At 40.0% G+C, this 26,483-nt stretch overlaps 1 protein-coding gene across 11 annotated transcripts in view; it reads right to left on the bottom strand.

Moving 5' to 3' along the window:
- NEK4 (NIMA related kinase 4) overlaps window positions 1-26,483 on the bottom strand; it is a 62,140-nt gene that overhangs the window by 18,611 nt on the left and 17,046 nt on the right. For 4 of the 11 annotated variants that reach the window (XM_028479051.2, XM_028479052.2, XM_028479050.2 and 1 more), the window contains 13 exons: window positions 21,197-21,463; window positions 20,061-20,258; window positions 19,756-19,863; window positions 17,995-18,149; window positions 16,100-16,241; window positions 13,681-14,088; window positions 7,421-7,570; window positions 6,713-6,862; window positions 6,192-6,258; window positions 5,333-5,442; window positions 4,373-4,461; window positions 2,244-2,452; window positions 1,606-1,739 (listed from right to left, as the gene is read on the bottom strand). In XM_028479051.2, coding sequence (XP_028334852.1) covers window positions 1,606-1,739; window positions 2,244-2,452; window positions 4,373-4,461; window positions 5,333-5,442; window positions 6,192-6,258; window positions 6,713-6,862; window positions 7,421-7,570; window positions 13,681-14,088; window positions 16,100-16,241; window positions 17,995-18,149; window positions 19,756-19,863; window positions 20,061-20,258; window positions 21,197-21,310 — 2,034 coding nt within the window. In that variant the 5' untranslated portion in view covers window positions 21,311-21,463. Of the gene's footprint in view, window positions 1-1,605; window positions 1,740-2,243; window positions 2,453-4,372; window positions 4,462-5,332; window positions 5,443-6,191; window positions 6,259-6,712; window positions 6,863-7,420; window positions 7,571-13,680; window positions 14,089-16,099; window positions 16,242-17,994; window positions 18,150-19,755; window positions 19,864-20,060; window positions 20,259-21,196; window positions 21,464-23,129; window positions 26,322-26,483 lie in introns of those variants that run through there. The other 7 variants (XM_028479048.2, XM_028479049.2, XM_028479047.2 and 4 more) reach the window with 5 other exon arrangements.

Here is a 26,483-nt window from a genome sequence, read left to right as displayed (position 1 = left end):
GTTTGCAGGGCAGAAACTGAGACACAGATGTAGAGAACAAACGTATGGACACCAAGGGGGGAAAGTGGCAGGGGGGTGGGGGTGGTGGTGTGATGAATTGGGCGATTGGGATTGACACGTATACTCTGATGTGTATAAAATTGATGACTAATAAGAACCTGCTGTATAAAAAAATAAAATGAAATTCAAAAAAAAATTGTACGCCAATTAGATAACTTAGTTGAAAAGGACAAATTCCTAGAAAGACACAAATTTTAGAAAGAGAAGAACAAATAATCTGAATATAGTAAGTAAAGACACGGAATTTATTATCAAAAAACTACCCACAAAGAAAAGCTCAGGCCCACCCAGATGCCTTAATTGGTGAATTCTAGCAAACATTTCAAGAAGAATTAATACCAGTTCTTCACTAATTCTTCCCAAAAAAGATGAGGGAAACTCCCCAACTCATTCTGAGGCCAGTATTACCCTGATAACAAAACCAATAAAAATATCACAAGAAAAGAAAACTGAAGACCAATATCTCATGTGAACACAGACATAAAAACGCTCAACAAAATACTAGAAACATGACTCTAGCAACATATAAGAAGCAGTATACACCATGACCAAGTGGGATTTATCTCAGGAATACAAGGATGATTTAACATCCAAAAACCAATTAATGCAACACACCATATCAACAGAATAAAAAACAAAAACCACATGATCATCTAAATAGAAAGCACTTCACAAACCCAACACTTTTTCATGATAAAAACACTTAGCAGGGCTTCCCTGCTGGCACAGTGCTTAAGAATCCGCCTGTCAATGCAGGGGACACAGGTTCGAGCCCTCATCCAGGAAGATCCCACATGCCGCAGAGCAACTAAACCTGTGCTCCACAACTACTGAGCCTGCGCTCTAGAGCCCGCGAGCCACAGCTACTGAGTCCACACACCACACTTACTGAAGCCCGCATACCTAGAGCCCATGCTCCACAATAAGAGAAGCCACCACAATGAGAAGCCTGTGCACTGCAACAAAGAGTAGCCCCTGCTCTGTGCAACGAGAGAAAGCCTGTGCGCAGCAATGAACACCCAACGCAGCCAAAAATTAATTAATTAATTAATTAATTTTTTTAAATGTGGAAACAACCTATCAGCTGGTGAATAGATAAACAAAATGTGGTATAGCCATACAATGGAATACTATTCAGCCATATAAAAGAATGAAGTACATGACGTGCCCTACAACATGGATGAACCTTGGAAACATACGCTAAATGAAAGATATCAGTCACAAAAGACCACATAGTTTTGTACAACTCTATTTAAAGGAAATGTCCAGAATAGGCAGATATAGAGATAGAAATATTAGCGGTTGCTTAGGGGTGAAAGTCCTATAGGACAATGGGGAGTGACAGTGGGTACAGCGTTTCTTTTGGGGATAATTAAATGTTCTAACATTGACCTGGTGATGGTTGTACAACTCTATGAACATATTTAAAACCACTGAATTGTATACTTTAAATGGGTAAAATGTATGGTATGTTAATTATATTTCAAAAGGCCATTAAAAAAATTCCATAGCATAAGCAGCTAACACGGCTAATGGGACACTCACCTCTCTTTCCAATTCATCCTCCTCTTCCAAAATATCATACACCTGCTCTAAAAGCTGAATCCCCAGGCCCCGAATTACATCAGCTCTCAAGACTTCAACTATTCTTCTGATTTTTTCAGAACCTGGCACGATAGCTAAAAAGCAATAACAACAACAGGGAAAAAGTAAACACTTTCACCACTGCAGCAAGAAGAACACAATTTTTTTTTCTTTTTTTTCCTGGTAATCTTGTCATGTTAAGATTCTTTTCACTCTGACAAGAGTCTAGTTTAAGAGTTCATGTATTTTTAATGACTAAAATGTATATATGAACTTACATTTCATGTCTCATCACCATCTCCTAAATCTAAAAACTACAAATTGTCTAATTTGAAGAAAGTCCACATGAAAAATTCCAAACATGTATTTATTTACATTTATTTTTAAAAATCAATTTTCATTCAACTTTTCAGGAATACAACTGTTACATAAAATAAGATATATATATATATATTTTTTTAAGATATATTTTTTTACAAAGATATCCAAATGAAATAATTTAAAAAACCAAAAAAATTTGCAAGCATTAAGCTCCTTAGTTTGATACATTTCTCCAGTAAACATATGCTCTCCAGCTTGGTGTAAAACAATAAACTGACCACCTGAAGGTAGCTCTTTAAAATCGAGTTCCTCCGCCCCCTCTGCAACTTTCCCATGAAGTATCAGCGTGTCCCGATACTTCCGATGAAGTTTAAATTCTGACACTGGCTCTGGTACCGGGAGATCTTCATAGCTCTCTTTAGAGTCCAACTTCAGGGTCTGTGTCATCAGTTGTACCAAGTCACTCATTTCATTTGTATGACCTTTCCTGGAAAAGAAAAAATTCTCTTGTTATTAATTGGCTTCATGAGAATTTTTCTTTAGAAATTAGATACAAAACAACCTTTAGGAAGTTCTGCTTTCCAATGAGCAAGTAAGTTCCTACAGACAGAACCCTTCCACAAATAAGTATAAACTCTGGACAAAATACAAAAATCAACTATGTGAGGGCAATGAAGAAGGTACAAAATTTGCAAGCAGATTCTGGAGGAGAGTCAACACCTTTGGCCTAAAGGCAAGCCACAGGCAGCTAAAGTACAACAGAAAACCCACAGTCTTTCTTGCCTGCAAAACCAAAGGACAGAGGTCGAGACCACCACTGCCACTAGAAAGTGAGAGAAGAATCTTGGAAAAGAGAGAGTGAGAAAAACAAGGTCCCAGATTTTGCGTATAAATTCTGCCCAACTATTTCTAAGTAATTTAACTATATCCAAGTACAAAGTTCAAGAATATTTAAAGAAATATAAAAATATCAGCACTTAATGGGATAAAATTGACAATGTCCGGCATCACGTCAAAAATAGCAGACATGCAAAGCAGGAAAATAGCACACAATTATGAAGAGAAAAAAATCAGTTAATAGAAATAGATCCAGAAGTGATACAAGTAACAGAATTAGTAAATAAGGACAATAAAATGGTTATTTAAAATATATTCCAGGGCTTCCCTGGTGGTGCAGTGGTTGAGAGTCCGCCTGCCGATGCAGGGGACGCGGGTTCGCGCCCCGGTCCGGGAAGATCCCACATGCCGCGGAGCAGCTGGGCCCATGAGCCATGGCCACTGAGCCTGTGCCTCTGGAGCCTGTGCTCCGCAACGGGAGAGACCACAACAGTGAGAGGCCCGTGTACCACAAAAAAAAAAAAAAAGGCAGAAGACATAAATAGACATGTCTCCAAGGAAGACATAAAGATGGCCAATAGGCACATGAAAAGATGTTCAACATCACTATTAGAGAAATGCAAATCAAAACTACAAGGTACCACCTCACACGGGTCAGAATGGCCATCACTAAAAAGTCTCCAAATAATAAATGCTGGAGAGGATGTGGAGAAAAGGGAACCCTCTTACACTGTTGGTGGGAATGTAAATTGGTGCAGCCATTATGGAAAACAGTATGGAGGTTCCTCAGAAAACTAACAACAGAGTTGCCATGTGATCCAGCAATTCCACTCCTAGGCATATACCCAGACAAAACTATAATTCGAAAAGATACATGCACCCCTATGTTCATAGTAGCACTATCTACAATAACTAAGACATGGAAACAACCTAAATGTCCATTGACAGATGAATAGATAAAGATGTGAGATAGACAGATAGATAGATACACATGCACACACATACATATATATACACATACATACAATGGACTATTACTCAGCCACCAAAAAGAATGAAATCATGCCATTCGCAGCAACATGGACGGACCTAGAGGTTATCATACTAAGTGAAGTAAGTCAGAAAGAGAAAGACAAATACCATATGATATCACTTATTTGTGAAATCTAAGTATGACACAAACAAACATATCTGTGAAACAGAAACAGACTCAAAGACATGGGAACAGACTTGTGGTTTCCAAGAGGGTTGGGGGTGGGGGAGGGAAGTATTGGGAGTGTGGGATCAGCAGATGCAAACTATTATTTATAGGACAGATAAACAGCAAGGTCCTACTGCATAGCACAGGGAACTCTATTCAATATCCTGTGATAAACCATAATGGAAAAGAATATGAAAAAGAATATATGTATAAATGAGTCACTTTGCTGTACAGCAGAAATTAATATAACATTGTAAATCAACTACACTTCAATAAAATTTTTTTAAGTAAAAAAATAAAATTAAATTAGAATAAAATTAATTCAAACAGAAATAGCTTATGAAAGGAGATAGAAAAATAAGAACTTACCCTTCCTTGAAATCCCCATTTGATTTATCAGTTGAACTTGTAGAAGAACTTAACTCATCCTCAGAGAGACAATGGGTGAGTTTCCTTTTCTATTAATGTTTGGAAAAACAAAATTCCACATGACAACACAACCAGAATGTAATACGTGAAACAGTCTTAGATGCAATGCCTAGACACAACGTGCACCTAGGTCCAATTTAACAGGAGAACTATGGATATAAAAATTGAAGTTACTTTACCAAATAATGTCCCAGTTTACCCATGAAGTTCATAAGTGAAGCCTGAGGAACATCAAGGTGAAGTTTTATAAGGTCCTGGAAAGTCTCAACTATGAAGAAATTTCCTTTCCAGAGGAGAGCAGACAAACAGTTCTGGTGTTTGAACTTCTAAGCACAGGGCTGGTACCATAAGGAATGTTGGCATTTTAAACTAGACAGAATGCCACCTAAATAAAAAGTAACCTCAGTTTGCTCACCCATGATACTCACTGTTAAATGCTTTAAAGGATTATCTGATATAATTACACACAAATGTTACAACTTTGGAAAATAAAGAGGATCATTTTAATTAGTGAAACAACTAAATCACACACTATTGTTAAAGGAAAAAAATCTTCATTATTTTCAAGTGCAGGAAGTTTCTTTTTAAAAAAAAGTAATTATATGCTCCTAGAAATGATGTCAAAAACTGGAATACAGAAAACTGAATAATTACAAGCAGACAACTAGGCTGCCAGTTGTTTACAAGAGTGCCTGAAAAGTCTATTCCCTTAATGAAGGAAACAAAATCCTTTTAATTATTATTGACCAGTTCTTTTTCTTATAAGAGGAAATGTGAAAGGTGTAACTTAAGTCAACACTGTCCCAGGAATAAATAGAGCTGGCATTTATGAGGTTTACTGTTATTAGGCTTGCCAGATGTAGACATGTCTACCTTTTACCTTAGGACTATGTAATGTACCTGAGCAACGCTGTGGTCAGAAGACAACCATTGAGCAGGGGTAGGGTGGCCTTCCTCTTGTGGTTTCCCTGGCCCGGCTGGACTCAGAGAAACTCTCCTCACCGAAGGGCCTGAAAAAGTGACAACCCCCAGCAGTTGTTTATGGTGGGCTGGCCTCAATAGAAGAGGGCTTTGCACTGTTTATGGAAGATACCCCAGCAAGGGCCAGCCTAGAAGGAACTCAGACAGCATATTCATCATCACTCTGGTGTCTGACACCTCAGTTCAAATCTCAGGTCTAGGTCTACCAGCCCTGTGACCTTGGGCAAGTTACTTAAGCCCTCTGACCCTCAGTCTCCTCCACTGCAAAATATGAAATGAGATAATGCCCTTAAAATACTTAGCATAATGTTTGAGACATTGTCAGCATTCAATAAATGGAAACTGCTAGAATATGTTGTCTTTAGATAATAGTAATAGGAATGATTACAGCCCTCAGCCCAGGGCAGTACCATTCTCCTGGCTTCATCTCTCTGTTCCTGAGAAGAGAGCACTCTCTGACCAACAGACTCTGAACATGGAAACAAACTAAACACTCTCCTGACTGCTTTCCTGTCTGAAATCTCCCAGGAGTTCCTGTCTCTCAAAGCTCTCTTGCTCTCTTTTTAGAGTCCTCTTTCTCTAATAACACAAGTTCCAGATCCAATACTATGCCAATTTTTTAAAAGGCTTCACTAGGAAATTTCAAAAATTCTTCTAAATTGGTTTCCCAAATGGATTACTGATGCTGGAAATTCATAACACCTCACAATCAGTACCAATGCTGTCCATGAGCCACACCAATAACCTCCAATAGATGAAGGAAAGAGAACAACTTTACCTGAGGGGAAGATCTCTTCCTGTGACTGCTTTAGTCGCCTCCTTTCTCTTGCTGATAATGGTCGGTCCTTTTAAAGAAAGTCAGTTACTTCCATTCTTATTCACTGTTCTTATAATACCTACAATGCATGACATATCATCCAGCACTACAGGAAAGGCCCTGCACAGGTCTTTAAAGGAGTGTCCATTTGAAACCAGTTCACATCAGGTTTACAACTCCTAGCTACAATGATCTAGCTAGAAAGAGCTCATCTTTGGAAGGGCAAATAGGGAATTCTGCATTTCCTACATTCAGAATCCACTAGGTCTCCTTAATTAACTGGAAGTGACCAGCCCTGAAACGACAGAATCTGTCCATTTCAATCAAAGCTTCTGTTGAGAATCACAAATTTGCGCTTTCCAGTGTTTGGCAAAAAGCAGGGCTAAGATGTTTTAGTACAAAACTTCATAATATATGCAGAATTTACAACGAAAAAGCTTTATAATAAAGCTTAAAAAAAACCAACATAGACTCCTACAAACCTTTGATGATGATATCTCACTGTTCCTCGAACTGCTCACAGACCCAGTGACCACTCTACTTTGGTTTTCAGCATCTTTTTGTGTTGATGTGACATCCACTTTTCCAACAGTAGAAAGAGAAGGCAAAAGACGAGGAGGAGTCTCTTGGAACTTCCATAATTAACAAAGAGGGGGAGATTATCAGTGTCATATACATCGACCTCCAAAGGTCCCCCGTCGGTAAATCTATGTATTTGTCAGTGATTCCCTCTCAAAAACTTTACAACATTGCATTTGTGGGGGGTGGTGGCGGAGGGGAAGAAACTCTGCCAAAAGTGAATGACCACTTAAGAAGCTTATAGACAGGGTGCCTGTGAAAGTTACTTCCAGAAATGAGGGGTTGCCGCGATCTTATGCAGAAGTTGAGGGAGAAACTGTTCATTAATATGACATAAGAGGAATCAGAGATCTACCTTTGTTGGCCTGTTCCTTTAACTCTCAAAATGAGCTGTCCATCCTTGCTGGAGAAGATAAAATCCTTACTCTGCTTCCAACTCACTGACATTTGATAACTAATATTTAGCATTTCTACCCTTCTTTATATGTTCCTTGCATCATGTATGTGCCTTTTTAGCACATCATTCTAAACAGAAATGAAGCTTCCTAAAGTCTGTTTGTAATAAGTTGTGCAGCAGCACAATGACTTATTCCAAAGAGATCTCTGCTGACCTGTCTCTTTTCCCCACTATGCTCAGTATGTTCTCTTTTCTTCTGCCGCCGCTGTTGAGACAGGAAAGGTTCAGATCCAGAGCTGTGTGGCTGTAAAGCTGGGTGGATTCTGTCCTGTTTTTCTATAACACATTCAGCAGCAACTTGATCCTTAAAAATAATAAAAATGAAACAAACAAAAAAACAAAACAGAATAATGAAACAGTCTTTTGAACTTCCAAATGGCCAAACCTGCCATATCTACTTTTAAAATTATAAATGAAAGAAGGAGGAGCTGTCTTTCTCAAAATGAATGCTTATTTTCAGCGTTGACAGGCAAAGACAAAATGCTGGCATCAGTTATCTACATATTTTGGGTTTTCTTCTCTTTTCCCAAATAAAAATAATTATTTTAATTAAATTACTCAGATTGTTATTAACCTGAAACTACCAATGTTCATTTAGGGGTTTTTTTTGGTTTTTTGTTTTGTTGTGTTTTGTTTTTGCGGTACGCGGGCCTCTCACTGTTGTGGCCTCTCCCGTCGCGCAGCACAGGCTCCGGACGCGCAGGCTCAGCGGCCATGGCTCACGGGCGCAGCCGCTCCACGGCATGTGGGATCTTCCCGGACCGGGGCACGAACCCGTGTTCCCTGCATCGGCAGGCGGACTCTCAACCACTGCGCCACCAGGGAAGCCCCATTTAGTTTTTTAAAAATCTTTTTATAACTTTTAATAGGTTTGCAATTCAGAAAACTAACAAATGTTTTAAATGAAATCCAATTTAATATACACATACTTCCCAAGTAAACATTAGTTATTTGGATGCCCTCTAAAAAGCACCATGAAAAGATCACGAGCTTGGATTCAGATGGAGTCATATCTCCCTGAACCTCTGTTTCCTTATCTATAAATGGGTATAATGCATCACACACATCATGTGACTACTGGAGGATTAGAGGAGATTGTGCACTATACTACTTAAGACCACGTCTAGCACATATTAGACGCTCAGAAACCAGGAGCTATTACTAGCAGTAGTAAAGATAAAATAAGTTAACTTTTAAATTATGAAGATCACCAAGGACTTAGTGTTTTATTTGGATAGTTGGTTTTAGAAACTAATGCACACCAAACATTAAAATAAAATAGCTTCTTACATTAATTTTTTAAGTAATTTTTAACTATCAGAATATCTAAGTTTTCAAGTAGATGGACACTGGTAATTGAATGTCATTCAATCAACACATTTTTATCAAGAGCCCACTATGTGGTACATTTTAGAAAGAAAAAGGAACAGTGTGATATGCTAACTACGCAAGGATACCCAGATAATAAACAGTAACTGATTTAATTCTGAAGAGTGAAATAAATGTTTCTCTGTTGGTATTAAGTATAGAATATTCAAAATAAAGCTTATACATATAAGAGTACCTGAACAAATGACTTCAGGAGTCTCTCCATGAAATCCAATTGGTCCTAAAAAAAGTTCTTCCACGTTTATCAACAACAAAATAACAACAACAACAACAAAGAAATGCTGGACATGAAATTCTATCAAACAAAACAAAAAAACCTACTCTAAAAGCCTGATGTAAGAAACATATGTGATCAGGCACAAGACAGGGATGTCCATTCTTATCACTCCTATTCAACATTGTACTAGAGGTTCTAGCCAGGGCAATCAGACAAGAAAAAATAAATAAATAAAAGAAATCCAGATTGAAAAGGAAAAATCTCTATTTGCAGATGATGTGATACTGTATTCAGAAAATTCTAAGTAGTCCATTATTAAAAAGTTATTATGGGGGCTTCCCTGGTGGCGCAGTGGTTGAGAGTCCGCCTGCTGATGCAGGGGACATGGGTTCATGCCCTGGTCTGGGAAGATCCCACATGCCGCGGAGCGGCTGGTCCCGTGAGCCATGGCCACTGAGCCTGTGCATCCGGAGTCTGCACTCCACAACAGGAGAGGCCACAACAATGAGAGGCCCGCGTGCCGCAAAAAAAAAAAAAAAAAAGTTATTAGAACCAATAAATGAGTTAAGTAAGGCTGTAGGATATAAAGTCAATATATAAAAATTAATTGTATTTCTATACACAAGCAATGAACACTATGAAAATGAAATTATGAAAACCATTCCATTTACAACAGTATCAGAAGGAACAAAATACTTAAATTTATTTATTTATTTATTCACTTTTGGCCGTGTTGGGTCTTCGTTGCTGCGTGCACTTTCTCTAGTTGTGGCGAGCAGGGGCTACTCATTGTTGCAGTGTGCAGGCTTCTCATTGCGGTGGCCTCTCTTGTTGCGGAGCATGGGTTCTAGGCGCGCAGGTTTCCATAGCTGTGGCGCACGGGCTTAGCTGCTCCGCGGCATATGGGACCTTCCCCGCCCAGGGCTCAAACCTGTGTCCCCTGCACTGGTAGGCGGATTCTTAACCACTGAGCCACGAGGGAAGCCAATGGAACAAAATACTTAGAAATGAATTTAACAAATGAAGTGCAAGACTTATACACTTAAAACAACAAAACATCATTGTAAGAAATAGAAGAAGACCTAAAGAAAACAGAAAGATATCCTATGTTCATGAGTAGGAAGATACATATTGAGATAGCAATAATCTGCAAATAATCTACAGATTCAATAAAATCCCTGTCAAAATCCCAGGCTTTTTTGTAGAAATTGACAAGCTAATCTTAAAATTCATATGGAAATGCAAAGGACCCCATATATCCAAAACAGTATTGAAAACTAAGAATAAAGTTGGAAGACTTAACCTTCCCAATTTCAAAACTTACTAGTGAATTCCTGTGGCCTAGTGGTTAGGATTTCGGATTTTCACTGCTGTGGCCCAGATGCAATCCCTAGTCAGAGAACTGAGATCCTGTAAGCCGTGCAGCATGGCCAAAAAAAAAAAACACCACTTACTATAAACCTACGGTAATTGTGTTACTGACATACAGATAGAAAAATCAATGGTACAGAATTGAGAGTATAAAAATAAATCGTCCTATTTAGGGTCTACTGATTTTCAACGAGGGTCCCAAGAAAATTCAATGGGAATAGAATAATCTTTTAACAAATGGTACTGGGACAAGTGGGTATCTGCATACAAAAGAATGAAGAAGAACCCTTTCTTCACATCACACACAAAAATTAACTCAAAATAGATCTCAGACCTAAACGTAAGAGTTAAAATTATGAACTCTTATAAAAAATTATGGGAGAAATCTTCATGACACTAAAAGCAGACGCAACAAAAGAAAAAATAGACAAAACTAGATTTCATCAAATTTTAAAACTTTTATGCTCCAAAGGACACCATCAAGAAAGTAAAGATGCGGACTTCCCTGGGGGTCCAGTGGTAAAGAATCCGCCTTCCAAATCAGGGGACGCAGGTTTGATCCCTGGTTGGGGAACTAAGATACCACATGCCGTGGGGCAACTACGCCTGCGCGCCACAACTACTGAGCTCGCGCGCCTCAACGAGAGAGCCCACGTGCTGCAAACTACAAAGCCCACACATTCTGGAGCCTAAACGCCCTGGAGCCCATGCGCCACAACTAGAGAGAGGACCGCGCACCACAACGAAAGATGCCGCATGCCTCAATGAAGGCCCCGCGTGCTGCAAAACTAAGACCCAATGCAGCCAAAAAAGTAATAAAGAAAAAATAAATAAATAATAAAAAAAGAAAGTGAAGATGGGACTTCCCTGGTGGTCCAGTGGTTAAGACTCCGCACTTCCAATGCAGGGGGCACAGGTTCGATCCCTGGTCAGGGAACTAAGATCCCACATGCTGCATGGTGCAGTCAAAATAAAATAAAATAAAATAAAATAAAATATACTTTAAAAAGAAAGTGAAGACAATCCACAGAATGGGAGACAATATTTTTGAATCTTATATCTGATAAGGGACTGACATTTGTAATTGATAAAGAACTCCTACTACTCAACAATAAAAAGATAAATAAACCAATTTAAGAACGGGCAAAGGGGGCTTCCCTGGTGGCACGCTGGTTGAGAGTCCGCCTGCTGATGCAGGGGATACGGGTTCGTGCCCCGGTCTGGGAAGATCCCACATGCCGCGGAGCGGCTAGGCCCGTGAGCCATGGCCGCTGAGCCTGCGCGTCCGGAGCCTGTGCTCCGCAACCGGAGAGGCCACAACAGTGAGAGGCCCGCATACCGCAAAAAAAAAAAAAAAAAAAAGGGCAAAGGATTTGAATAGATATTTCTCCAAAGTAGGTATAAAAATGGCCAATAAGCACATGAAAAGATGCTCAACAACATTATTAGTCATTAGGGAGGTGCAAATCAAAACCACAACAAGATACCACTTCTAGGATGGCTAGAATCAAAAACAAAACAAAACAAAACAAAAAGCACAGAAAATAAGTGTTGGTGAGGATGTGGAGAAATTACAACTCTCATACACTGCTGATGGGAAGTAAAATGATATAGTTGCTTTGGAAAACAGTTCTGCAGTTCCTCAAAAAGTTAAACATAGAGTCACCATATGATCCAGCAATTCCACTCCTAGGTATATACCCAAGAGAACTGAAAACATGTCCACACAAAAACTTGTACATGAACGTTCAAAGCAACTTCATCCACAGTGAAAAGTGAAAACAACCAAATGTTCAGCAACTGATGAATAGATAAATAAAATATGAAATATACATACAGTAGAATTTATTTGGCAATAAAAAGAAATGAAATACTGGTACAGGCTACAACATGGATATAATCTTGAAAGCATTATGCTAAATAAAAGAAGCCAGATACAAAAGGCCATATATGTATGATTCCATTTATAAGAAATATTGAGAATAGGTAAATTCATACGGACAGTGGTTGCCAAGGGCTAGAGACAAGGAGGAATGGACAGTGACTAGTATTGAGTATGGGGTTTCTTTTTGAGGTGATGGAAATGTTCTGGAAACAGATAATGGCAGTGAATGTACAACTTTATAAATATACTAAAACCCACTGAATTGGCACTTTAAAAATTTTTTAAATAATTACGGAAAAAAAATAAAAGAAGCGAACTTGAATATAATTTGACAGTCAAGCAGAACAAGCAGGATACATATAATTTTATCTATATAGTACTAAGGATTCCAGTGTCCAGAGAAAGCTTAAGACTAAATTTTGGTTTCAATTCAATGAGTTTAAATGAAAAGAGCATCATACTTGTACTTTTCTATAAAAACAAAACCTTATTAAAAACATTTGAGGGACTCCCTGGTGGCACAGTGCTTAAGAATCCGCCTGCCAATGCAGGGGACACAGGTTCGAGCTCTGGTCTGGGAAGATCCCACACGCCATGGAGCAACTAAGCCCGTGTGCCACAACTACTGAGCCTGTGCACTAGAGCCCGCGAGCCACAACTACTGAGCCCACGTACCACAACTACTGAAACCTGCGTGCCTAGAGCCCGTGCTCCGCAACAAGAGAAGCCACCGCAACGAGAAGCCCGTGCACCCCTGATCACCGCAACTAGAAAAAGCCCACACGCTGCAACAAAGACCCAAACAGCCATAAATAAAATAAATAAATAAATAATTTGACTATAGATGTATAAAATAGTTATACATATTTATACAGAAGTGTTAAATATGAAAATGTATGTAATATATAAAGTTTAAATATATATAGATTATAAAAATATAGTCAATATATACAGTAAATATATTCTTTAAATATTTTACAAATAAAAATGTAAAGTTAATCAAATGTTCTGGCTTTCTTTCTAATGCTTAGCTATTACCATGCTTCATCTAATTTAGGCTTCTTTCCATGTTCAAGTAGAAGATACCCTTTAAATTTACTCAGAATAGTCTCTCAGTATCAAAATCCTTTTTGTTCCATTCCTTTTCTTCTCTTCTTCCTTCTTCTTTGGTTCCAACCCATAAAATATGTTTTTTTAATTCCTTAACTTAAAAAATCAGACAATCCACTAGCTTTTAAAAGCAACAAGGAATGTGATATTACCTAATTGTTGGAACTGCCCATCTACTTGGAGGACTTACAAAAGAATGATGTAGAAATAGGAAAAAACACACTAATGGCAAATGGCAAGTAACCTACACCAGGGCACAGAAGGGATCTAAGAATTCCTTGGGTCCTATCCTTTGGTTCTGTCATGTTTAAACTGTTATATGGGAACAAGTGATTTTCCTAAAACCACAACTAAAAGCACAACCAAAGAACACAACCCACACCTTTGTAACCACACTTTCCAGTCTTCTTTCTGAAACCAATACCTTGTGCATGTCACTCACCTGGTCCTTTGATAAATTTTGGTCTTTGTTTAGGGGCTGCAGAGGCTTCACTGGGTCATTCCTTTCTCCAATGACATAGTCAATGGACCATGTGGGAATTCGGTTTCCAGGTTGAGCACTGGATTTAGTGTTATCCTGCAGCCTCTCTTTCACTTGAGAAATAATACATTTACCTTCTAGCTCATTAGAGGCATCTAAGTGTCTTCGTTTATTCTCTTGAACTAAGCTGTTGTTCACTGAGTTCCTCCTTTCTGCAGGTAAGATGTCAATATTCACCCTACTGATTGTGGCTAGCGATTCTGCGGTATTGCTTATGTCTGGTTTGTAGGTGTGGCCTTTCAGACTTGCGGGTGTCTTCAAGGGGCCAATGACTATGGGTTTCTCCTGGGACAAATATTTGTCTTCACCCTGAATGAAAACATGCTTCCAAGTTATTATAGCACTCCTCACACCATATTAAAAAATTAACTCAAAATGTAATAACAGGTTCCTCAGAAAGTTAAACATGGAATAATCATAAGACCCAACAATCCCACTCCCAGGTATTTGTCCCAAGAACTAAAAGTAGGGACTCAGATATTTGTACACTAATGTTTATAACAGCATTATTCACAACGGCCAGAAGATGGAAACAACCCAAATGTCCATCAGCAGATGAATGGATAAACAAAATGTGGTATATACATACAGAAGAATATTATAAAGCCATAGAAATGAATGAAATTCTGATACATGCTACAATATGGATAATGATTGAAAACTTGCTAAGTGAAATAAGCTAGACACAAAAGAACAAGCTGTTCTTTTGTGGGCTTCCAAAAGAACAACTTGTGGGCTTCCCTGGTGGCGCAGTGGTTGAGAGTCTGCCTGCCGATGCAGGGGACATGGGTTCGTGCCCTGGTCCGGGAAGATCCCACATGCCGCAGAGCAGCTGGGCCCGTGAGCCACGGCTGCTGAGCCTGCACGTCCGGAGCCTGTGCTCCGCAACGGGAGAGGCCACAACAGTGAGAGGCCCGCGTACCGAAAAAAAAAAAAAAAGGTACAAAATGGCAAATTTTATATTACTTATATTTTATCATAATAAAAATTTTTTTAATGGATCAATAATCTAAATATAAGAGCTAAAACTATAAAAATCCTAGGAGAAAACATAGGCGTACATCTTCATGACTGTGGATTTGGCAAGGGATTCTTAGATATGAGCGTGGGCAACAAAAGTAAAAAACAAATAAATTAGACTTCATCAAAATTAAAAACATTTGTGCATAAAAGGACGTTATCAAGAAAGTGAAAGGACAACCTATAGAACGGGAGGAAATCTTTGTAAATCATATATCTGATGAGGGTCTAGTATCTATAATATAGAAAAAAACTCTTAGAACTCAATAATAAAAAACAAAAAACCCAATTAAAAAATGGGCAACGGACTTAATAGATATTTCTCCAAAGAAGGCATTCAAATGGCCAACAAGTTCTATGTCATTAGTCAAATGCAAATCAGAACTACAATAACATACCACTTCACATCCACTAGGATGGCTAGAATCAGAAAAAAACAGAAAATAACAAGAGTTGGTGAAGTTGTAGAGAAACTGGAATTCTCAGGGATTGCTGATAAAAACATGAAATGGTGCAACCACAAAGGAAAAACAATGTGGTCATTCCTCAAAAAGTTAAACACAGAATTACCATATGACCCAGCAATTACTCTCCTAGATATTATACCCAAGAGAACTGAAAACAGATACTCAAACATTGTACATAAATGTTCATAGCAAAAGCCAAAAGGTGAAAACAACCCAATATCTACCAATGAATGAATGGATAAACAAACTGTGGTATATACATACAATGGAGTATTATTTAGACATAAAAATAAATGAAGTATTGATATATGCTACCTGGATGAACCTCAAAAACATGCTAAGTGAAAGAAGCCAGACACAAAAGGTTACATATTGTATGATTCCATTTATATCAAATATTCAGAATAGGCAAACCCATACAAACAGAGAACACTGGTGTTTTACAGGGGCTGGATGGAGGAGTGATGACCTAATGGGTATGAGGCTTCCTTTTGGGGTGATGAAAATGTTTTGGAACGAGATAGAGGTGATGGTCGCACAATACTGTGAATACACTAAATGCAATTAATTGTTCACTTTAAAATGGTTAACTTTATGTTATATAAATTCCACTTCAATTTTAAAAAACTTCTTAAAGTTATTACAGCACTGACTTCATTAACATTTTAATAGGCACTTTGAATACTTCACCAGTATTCCTTCTTTACAACACAAAATTAGTTACACAACAGAAATCTAATGAAGCTTAGTCATTTCACATAGAATAACTAGCTTAGGTAACCTATCATTTTAATACAGTTTCTAGAACACATATCCTTTAGAATGAGACGTACCATTACATATGTCTTGGAGCCCTCAGAAGAGTGTGGTTGAGGGGGAACGGTTTCATGACTTAATTCAGCCTTTCCAGAAACCACTGTAGCCACAGGCTTGGATTTAGAGTCACCATTTTTAATATTATTTTTGGAAGTTTTTCTTTATGAGGAAGAAAAGAAGAAAAAGTTATCAATACAGTGAAGGTTAAAGGTTTCTATATATATGAGGAAATGTGCATACATGTTACACTCCCTCTTAGAACGGCTTGTTTTCTTTCTTTCTTTTCTTTTTTTTTTTTTTTTTTTTTTTTTTTTTTTTTTTTTTTTTTTTGGCCGTGCCATGTGGCTTGTGGGATCTTAGTTCCCTGACCAGGGATTGAACCCGGGCCCCCTGCAGTGGAAGCGTGGAGTCCTAACCACTGGACTGCCAGGGAATTCCCATAGAACTGCTCCTTTTATAGAGAGGAGTCTTCTAAAAACCAGTGGGTGTTCTACAAAACACTTGACCAGTAATCTCCAAAAACAATCAAGGCCATGAAAAACAAAGAAAGTGAGAAACTGTCAGAGACCCAAGTTGACTAAGGAGAAATGAGGAGTAATATGGTATGCTGGACTGGATCCTGAAGCAGAAAAAGGACACTAGTAGAAAAACTGGTGTAAGCCAAGTGAAGTCTGGATTTAGTCAACATAAGATACTGATGTTGTTTTCTTAGTTCTGACAAATGTACCATGGTAACATAAGATGCTGATAGGAGAAACTGGGTGAGGGTTGTACAAAAATTCTCTGTTCTATCTCTGCAATTTTTCTGTAAATACAATATTATTCTAAAATTTAAAACCTATGAAAACTTGCCTCACAATTAGAAGTACCAGGATAATTTTCATCTTCAAGTTTCACATTTGTAATACCACAACTGCTTTGCCAAGTTTGAAAGTAAAAAAGATTGGTATACTCGGCCTTGACTTGCAGAATAAATGTATACAGGAATAATACCCCCAACTGTTTAAGTGTGACACTTTCCAATGGAGCTAAACCTCTGGAGAATTCAAGGGGAGCATGAAGACCAGAGCTGCAGAAGGCCAAAGGTCTGTTGGTAGAAAATTATAGGCAATGTAAACAAAAATATGATCCTTCTTTATCCCCCAGGGCCTCTAGCAATGCCTCCCAAATTTAACATGTCAAAAGACAGGGACTGTGAAGGTCTTGTCCAGCTCTAAGTCTCAGATCCTAGAACAGCTATTTAGTGAAGGTAGGACCTGAAAGTCAAAGAAGGAATTCTATCCCCTTGAGAAGTTATATGAGTAAAGAGGGAAACTTATAAAAGCCCTCTGAGATTTGAGTAGTTTTTTTTTGTTTGTTTTTTGTTTTTTGTGGTACGCGGGCCTCTCACTGTTGTGGCCTCTCCCGTTGTGGAGCACAGGCTCTGGACGCACAGGCTCAGCGGCCATGGCTCATGGGCCCAGCCGCTCCGCGGCATGTGGGATCTTCCCAGACTGGGGCACAAACCCGTGTCCCCTGCGTCGGCAGGCGGACTCTCAACCACTGCGCCACCTGGGAAGCCCCTGAGTAGTATATTTTAAATGTGACTATTATCTTACATAGTACATAATGTAATAATCGGCTTCTTAGATGATCTCTCATTTTAATATGATTTCTAAAACAGACTTCCTTTTAAAAGAATCGTACTCAATATGTCTTGGAACTCTTAGAGGGATGTGAAAGTGATTCCTCCAATGGTTCTCTAGATTTCTGATTTTAGCAATTAAGCAAATCTCAACACTTGTTCTAATCATGCAGTTCTACTTCTCGTTTTTAAAAAACTCACCATAAACTCTCACACATGAAAACTGTAAAAGCCACCCTCTTTTATTCCATCTATTTAGCTGAAATATTTGCAAGGGAAATATCTTACGCCTTCGTGGCCTCCAAAAACAAGGATATTTGGCGCTTTATGTAAGGCTGCCTTAGGATGCTCCTCACAGAAGGTCTTTCTTCAGGCCTTTTGCTCAGCATCGTTCTTATTATTTCTGCCAGCTCTGGGCTGTAATCTTTCGGCATTGGTGGCAGCTACAAAGAGAAATAATACCATAAGTATGACCAACAGTCTTGTGAAAAGTAAAAGAAGGCAGAGGTTTCCCAAGATATATTTTTTAAATCATTATCCACAGCAGAAAATAACCAGCATATTAGTCTACAGGAAGCGTATCTGGCATCCTGGTTATAATAGCAAGTTGTAAAATTATAAAATATATCTTTCAAACCAGCAGTCCCATTTGAGGACCCTCTCCTTCATAAATAAGAGCATGAGTTCCTAAAGATTTATGTACCAGGATATTCACTGCAGTATTGTTCTTGTAATAGTGAACAACTGGAAACAATGTAAATGGCCATTCATAGGGTACTTGTGGAATACAGTATGGTATACCCTTCTAATAAAATACCAGGCGGCCTTTAAAAAAATACAAGACTTACAGGTACTGACCTGGAAAGATGTCCCTCATTTATTAAGTCAAAAAAGCAGGTTGTGTACCAGCGTGTATAGCCTGATTCCACTTCAGTTACTTTTTTAACATACACACCCAGAGTTATAAAGACAGGGAAAAGCCAGGAAGGCTATGCACCAAACCATTCCCAATGGTTATCTCCAAGGGATGGAAATGGATAGAAATAGGGGAATTTCACCCCTTTCTTGTTTGATTCTTTAAGAAGTGGAATTATGAGCAAATTTTACTTTTTCTGTGTTTTTCGATATTTTTTCAAATTAAAAAAATAAATGAGTCTTGGTATAATGTTAAAATCAGTAGGTGATTTACAGCCTTAAAACTTAACGGTGTGAGGATGCCTGACACTGCAGGGGGCAACTAGCCTCATGAAATTGACACATAAAGTTGGTCACTCTAGCATCTATCATACACAACGCTTTCTGCAATTTTTAACTGGTTACTAGTGATTGTGATGATTATCAAAGGAGCAACAAGTTCAAACAGAGCAGACTCTTTTTTTTTTTTTTAATAAATCTTTTATTTATTTTATTTATTTATTTTTGGCTGTGTTGGGTCTTCATTGCTGCACGCGGGCCTTCTCTAGTTGCAGTGAGTGGGGGCTACTCTTCGTTGCGGTGCGCAGGCTTCTCATGGTAGTGGCTTCTCTTGTTGCAGAGCACGGGCTCTAGGTGCACGGGCCTCAGTAGTTGTGGCTCGCGGGCTCTAGGGCACAGGCTCAGTAGTTGTGGCGCACGGGCTTAGTTGCTCCGCGGCATGTGGGATCTTCCTGGACCAGGGCTCGAGCCCGTGTCCCTTGCATTGACAGGCGGATTCTTAACTACTGTGCCACCAGGGAAGTCCAAACAGAGTAGACTCCTTTTAAACAGGGCTCATTTAACCGCTTAGGTGAAGCTACCAATAGCCTCAGGGCACCTGCACATCCTGTGTCTATAAGATACTGGTTTTCAAGAAGCCAGTTCTTCAGAGCCATTAAGCCACCTTTATAAATTAATATTAAGAAACGATCAATCCCTTCTCCTCCAGTTCAACCCTCCCCACAGACAGGACCCACCATTCTTAACTATCCACCCAACATGATTACTCCCTTTTCTCAGTAGCTACTTTCAAAGCTGCACTAAATTAACCTTGCTCCAAATATTAAAAACAATTAATTCCAGAATATTCTTTACCTTTCCTTCAATAATCCGATAAACTAAAGAATTCATGTCTTTTGCATTGAAAGCATGCTTCAGGGTGGCCATTTCATAAACACAGCATCCCAGAGCCCAAACATCAGACTAGGAAAAAAAAATAGTAAATGGTTAAAGGTCAGAATGCCTTATTTACATTTTTCCTCTTAAAAAAAAAAAAAAAAAAGACATTTTCCTTAAACCAATTCACAGAGAATTCTTCTAACTTACTATTCTGATGGGTTCTAAAATTAAGAATACTGCCGTAGAGACAAGGTGAGCTGGCAAACATAGCCAAATCCTACCTTATAGTTGTAGGGTTTGTTTGAGAACAATTCAGGGCTCATGTAGTAGGGTGTGCCAATGAGGGTGCTAGCCATGTCACAGTGGTTATCAAGCACTCGGGCAATTCCTAGGTCACCCACTTTGATGATGTTTGTTCTTGTTAGGAAGACATTTTGAGTTTTTAGATCTCGGTGAAGGATGTGTTTTTCATGTAAATACTGAAGAAAAATAAAATTTTATTAAATATAAATATTTAATACCTGACTTATTTATACCTGACTTCTTATACACCATCAACAACTGTATAAGTTAAAGAGCCTTATACTCTTAGATGAGCCTTACCTACACATCAAAACACTACTGTTTTATAATCTCTAAATAAAAAGTCTAATTTACAACTTTCCAAAGTAAGAAATTAAGTTCCATGCATTAATTTGCCCAGCTTCCTCCACAATTGTTCCCTGGTGACTTGACAATCATACCATCTAGCATTATATGGACCCAGTTAAAAAATGTGCTTACAAACTTTCACTGAAGGTAGAAAGACAACTTATATAAGGTCAGATGCACATTCCTCTCAGACACATGAAATCTTCAGCTTAATAATATTTTCAACTATAACAATATCACTTTTATTGTTTAAATCCTAAGATACATTCTCTAATATCAGAGTGATATTCCATAAACAGTCTCACTTTTGAATATGTGTATATTAAAACACAAACATGTTTCACATTTCTACTCACTCTGCCACAGCAGGGTTAAAGCCCAAAGCCCCACAGTTTAGGCAGATTAATTAGCCCGACCACCTTTCAGTATGATGCAGCTGACCAACATGCAGCTGATAACAAACATGGTCATTCTTTGCTCTTTGTCAATTCAGGGCCCTTAAAATGGATTTTGCTATAAATATTAAATGAATAGAGAATTGTCTTTCCCAGCAATCAGACAAAATCCATGTCTGCTTCAATACAGATATCACTCATTCAGAAACACTTCAGTGCTACACAGCAAGAGGAACTAGATCCACTTCATAAATGGATTTTTAAAAGAATTCTTTTTTTCATTAAGCATTTGGGGAAGCATTTTCCTAAAATCCACCAGGCATCCCTCTGTCACCTTGGAGCAAGTGGGATGCTATGAGTCCTGACAGTACCTGCAGAGCCATAGCGATCTGAACAAACCACTCCACCACCTGACTCTCGGACAGAAGCATCCCCTTCTGCTCTTTGAGCTTTCGGTACAGATCACCTCCTTCACAGAAGCCCATGACGATATACAGCAGACCATCCCCTCCCTCCCACGACTCCTTGTAGGTGACAATATTGGGATGCTTCAACTGAGACAAGAGCTGAGCTTCCTGTTCAGCAGCTCGCCGCTCTCGGCTGGAGGCATTTCGGAGGTTCAGCTTTTTGATGACATACTACAAAAAAACCACATGTTTTTACAATATGCAAACAAACATACAGTATTATAGATTCAAAAGTATTTAAGGGTTTTCCTGAATGTCCTCAAAACCAGCCTTCTGGAGACTGCCACATAACCTATTCATTTTGTTATTCACAAAGCACAAAACTGGGAAAAAGACTTGTTACCACTAATGATACTTTTTACAAGTTAGACTTACAGCAGGGTAGGGGGTCACAAAAAAATTATACTTTCCATCTGCATTTTACAATTTCATTAATGGCTAAAAATGAGTCAATGTTAATATAACACTGAATTAACCAAAAAATCTGTGGTAGAGATTCTTTAACCTCTAAGTTCCCCCTACAAAGGTGCATACAATATGACTTGAATATACATCTGCAGGCAGAATGGGTCTGTGGATTCCTTTACATACTCAAAGGGATCCAAGCCAAATAAGGCTAAACACCACCTATCCTCAACATCCAAAATTATTCTCACTTAAAAAAAAAAAAAGTCCTCCAACACCTAATACATTGCCCTCAACCAACTGACACACCAAACAATTCATTATTCAACAAACACAATCATAAATGTGTTTTGTAACAAAGCATAAATGTGCTTTGTAAAATGTAAACAAACTACTGCTGAAATGTGAGGGACTATTATTACAGCTAGTACCCCATCCTCAGCTCAAAAAAATCCCCCCTCCCCATTGACCACTGAATAAATGTCTTATGCTTGAGCTTGTGTTCCAGGCAGTGACCAGCACCTGAGACAAGTCAGAAGAGGCGAGAGGACCTTATACTTATGGGGCCATCTCCTCTCAGTTTGCCTGGGGCAGTCCAACTGTCCTGGTGTAATTATAAATAGTGTCTCCTTTGTTTCCAAATTGTCCCAGTTTGTACAATACATTATATGGTCACCCGTTTATAAACCACATTTAAGAATTGGTTCATTATCCTGAGGCTAATGGGATAAAGTGCAACATTAGAGGCACGTTTTAGAAAGACCACTGAGACTGCAATGAAAGTGATGAATTGGAGAAGGGCAAGTCATGTGGCAGGGAGGGCAAGCGGGAGGCCATGGCCATAGCTTAGCTAGAGACAATGATGTCCTGGATGGGGGAGGTACCCGTGGAGATGAAGAAGAGGCCTGTTGGCTTAGTAGACAGACGAATAAGGGGGTGGGAGTGGGGGAAGGTAAGGGGGGTATCCCAGAACGACTCCCAGGTGTCCAGCTTGGGCAACTGGCTGGTTGGTGGTGCTACTCCCTGAAATGGGGACCGTGAGAGGAGGTTTGGAGGGAAGGTGATGAGCTGAGTTTTGAGCGAGTCCAGAAGTCTCCAGGTCAGACGGGGTACGGGGCCCTTCACTGATGGAGGAATACTTGCCAGGCGCCGCCGTTAGGTCCTGGGAGTGCACGCTCTCATGGAACTGTCGAGAGTGGGGGGAAAGTGTGCAGATTAAGCACACCGATTACGACTACAAAGAGAACGCCAGGGAGTTCGGGGCGCATATGAAAGGAAGGCCTGGCCTGGTCTTGATGGTCTGCGACGATTTCCCTGAAGAAGTGCCATCTGAGGAGCGTCCCCTTCAGAATATCTAGGCCCAGCCCTTGGACGGCGCCCTCGGCGAACCCCTGCCTGCCCCCATCCCCTGCCGGGCCCCAGCCCCGCCGACCTGCCTGCCGTCCCGTCGGTGCCTCACGAGCGTCACCTCCCCGTAGCTGCCCCTGCCCACGACACGCAGGTAGCAGTAGGCGGTCAGGGGCATGATCCCGGAGCGGGCCCACAGTCCGGATGCGGCGGCAGCGGCGGGGGGCGCAGCGAGAGGCGGCGGGAGACCCCGCTCATTCCAGAGGAGAAATGGTGCTGGCGGCGGCTGAGGCGGCCCTGCCAGGGTGCCAGCGCAGAGGCCCAACCCACCGTGACGCCGCTGCCATAGCGATCCCCGCAGGCGCTGCCCTGCGCATGCTCTGCGGCCCGGAGGACCCACCACAGAGCCGAGGCGACAGGCGGCCAGAGCGACCACGCCGGGCGTGCGCGCGCACACTCGGCCTCACTTCCAAGGCCGGAACTTGCGGGTTTTCCGCAACAACAGACTCATGAACGCTTCCGCTTACTGAGCGCTTCCTTATTCTTAGTGCTTTGCACGTATTCGCTCCACAAATATTTACTGACTGCTTACCCTGTGCCTGGCCGAAAAAGTCCCTGCCCTCCGGGAGCTCACATTCTAATGGGGGACTGGGGACAGACTAGATTCTACAAGTAACATTCGTTATATTTACTTTATCATATGGTGGTTAATGTATGCATGCAGCAATCCATCTTATTTGTCATGCATTGCAAGATAAATTGAAGATATCAGTGCACTTCACCCCTAAACAATTCAGCTTGCATATTGAGAACTCCAAAAACTCTCAGAAGGACTCCATTGAAACCCCTGCACTAAGTGACTTGACCAAATTTTGGCATGGTTTTTAACAGCTTAAGGCAGTGTCCCCAGAGTACCTGCCCACCTTAAATGGCCTGCCTGTGAAAGCTCAAAACTGCCAAAAGATTTATCGTTTGATCCAGCCAACACCTCTCTTTCCTAGGACATATACCTAAAAAGCTTAAAATTATAAATCCAATGGGGCGGGGGGTGGGGGGGGGGCGGAGGGTTGTATTCCTACAACCCCAGAATGTCTTTCTTAAGGTCATGAAATCCATCCCATTGAAATGTAAGGTTTCTTGGCCTATATCCAAGAACCAATTTTTGCCCAGTTTGGGGGGGTGGAGTTGATATTGCCCCTGTTGAGAATGCATAATATAGAGCATACTATTGGGGTTTTTTAATATAAATTTATTTTTATTTATTTATTTTTGTCTGCATTGGGTCTTTGTTGCTGCATGGGCTTTCTCTAGTTATGGCAAGCAGGGGCTTCTCATTGCGGTAGCTTCTCTTGTTGCGGAGCATGGTCTCTAGGCGTGTGGGCTTCAGTAGTTGTGGCACATGGGCTCAGTCGCTGTGGCTCACGGGGTCTAGAGAGCAGGCTCAGTAGCTGTGGCGCACGGGCTTAGTTGTTCTGCGGCATGTGGGATCTTCCCAGACCAGGGATCGAACCTGTGTCCCCTGCAGTGGCAGGTGGATTCTTAACCACTGCACCACCAGGGAAGTCCATCTACTTTCTTTACCTACTTTTCATACACAGTTGTTTCCTTTCACCCTTATTATTTCTAAGTAGTTTCAATTACATATGTTAATTAGAATTCTTAACCCTTAGAATCCTTAATTTCTAGTGAAAACTAAGAAGTGAGTAATCGTGGACAGTCTCTTACACTAGCATTCTGTGGATTGGCAGAGATAAATACATTCCATAATTTCTAGGAGTACATTCTTCCTCACCTTGGAAAATTTTCCAATATAGCAGAAAATATTTTTACTAATAGACCTAAATATATTTAGGGTCTTTTTTTTTTTTTTTTTGTAAAAGGAAACCAAAAGTGGATTAACTTGTGTTCAGGGGCTTCCCTGGTGGCGCAGTGGTTGCGCGTCCGCCTGCCGATGCAGGGGAACCAGGTTCGCGCCCCGGTATGGGAGGATCCCACATGCCGCGGAGCGGCTGGGCCCGTGAGCCATGGCCGCTGAGCCTGCGCGTCCGGAGCCTGTGCTCCGCAACGGGAGAGGCCACAACAGAGGAAGGCCCACGTACCACAAAAAAAAAAAAAAACAACTTGTGTTCAGTGATTAATGTTTCAGTATTTTATTTTATTTGAAAATGATCTAAATATTTAATAAATGTCCATTATTTAACTTATCTCAGTATAACTTTAAGGTTTCAAGTAACCAGAAAGATTTTGGAAACTACTTAAGTAGACATGCCATAAAATAAAATAATTGCTGAAGTGTTTACCTAAAGACTCTTATCCCATTTACGTCTATTTAATTCACTTGTTCTTTTTTTTTTTTTTTTGATTTTTGGCTGCGTTGGATCTTAGTTGCGGCAAACGGGATCTTTCATTACGGGGTGCAGGCTTCTCTCTACTTGTGGCGCACAGGCTCCAGAGCACACAGGCTCTGTAGTTGCAGCACGCGGGCTTAGTTGCCCTGCGTCAAGTGGGATCTTAGTTCTCCAACCAGGGATCGAACCAGCATCCCCTGCATTGCAAGACAGATTCTTAACCACTGGACCACCAGGGAAGTCCCAATTCACTTGTTCTTAACATGAAAATTTCATCATACCAAGTTGTTTTTCTTGATAACAAATTTGGTAACAGAAACAACATGAACTTATTCAGCTAGTGTACTCAGGTGGAATAAAAGTTGTATGTCTGCATTATTTTTAATGATAACTCTGAAGATATACCTATTTTAATTAAACCAGCAAACTTAAACTAGCTTTTATTTGCCAAAGATTACCTCAGATCACATGAACTTGAAAAACATTTGGGTTAGTTTTTATATTTCTGAGAGTTTTAGGAATCCTTAATTCATATAAGTGCTTGTGGACAGGGAATTTTGCCTGCCATTCCAGTGAACAATGTTGCCCACCATCCCAGTTCTACAAGGATCCAGCCGTTAGCTACAGCAGCCCACAGTGCTCCCTGAGGGTAATTCAGGATGGGGAAAAACAGGAGGCATTCTGCGCTTTGGATATTGGCATTAGATGGTTAAGATGCATTTCTAAGACATAATTTCTGTGAACCCAGATTCTTGCATCTTCCCATACGTAGGAAAGCACTCCAATCATTGACCTGAGGCATCTGTTCCTTGTGATTAGCAATAATCTTTTGATGTTCTGAGGCAGGAGACAGATGGGATCCAGGTTAGACATTTACAGCCAGCCTCCTGTTTACACTTCCAGATAGAAATAACAACAGGAACAGGGTAAATAGCAGGACCTTGCCTCTAGTGACCTAGAGATTGTCATACTGAGTGAAGTAAGTCAGACACAGAAAGACAAATATCATATGATATTGCTTATATGTGGAATCTAAAAAAAAAAAAGGGTACAAATGAACTTATTTACAAAACAGAAGTAGAGTCATGGAT

This window comes from Physeter macrocephalus, chromosome 18, assembly GCF_002837175.3.
Source record: "Physeter macrocephalus isolate SW-GA chromosome 18, ASM283717v5, whole genome shotgun sequence".
In the NCBI taxonomy this organism is placed as follows: domain Eukaryota; kingdom Metazoa; phylum Chordata; class Mammalia; order Artiodactyla; family Physeteridae; genus Physeter; species Physeter macrocephalus.
This window is presented reverse-complemented; position numbering and strand designations above follow the sequence as displayed.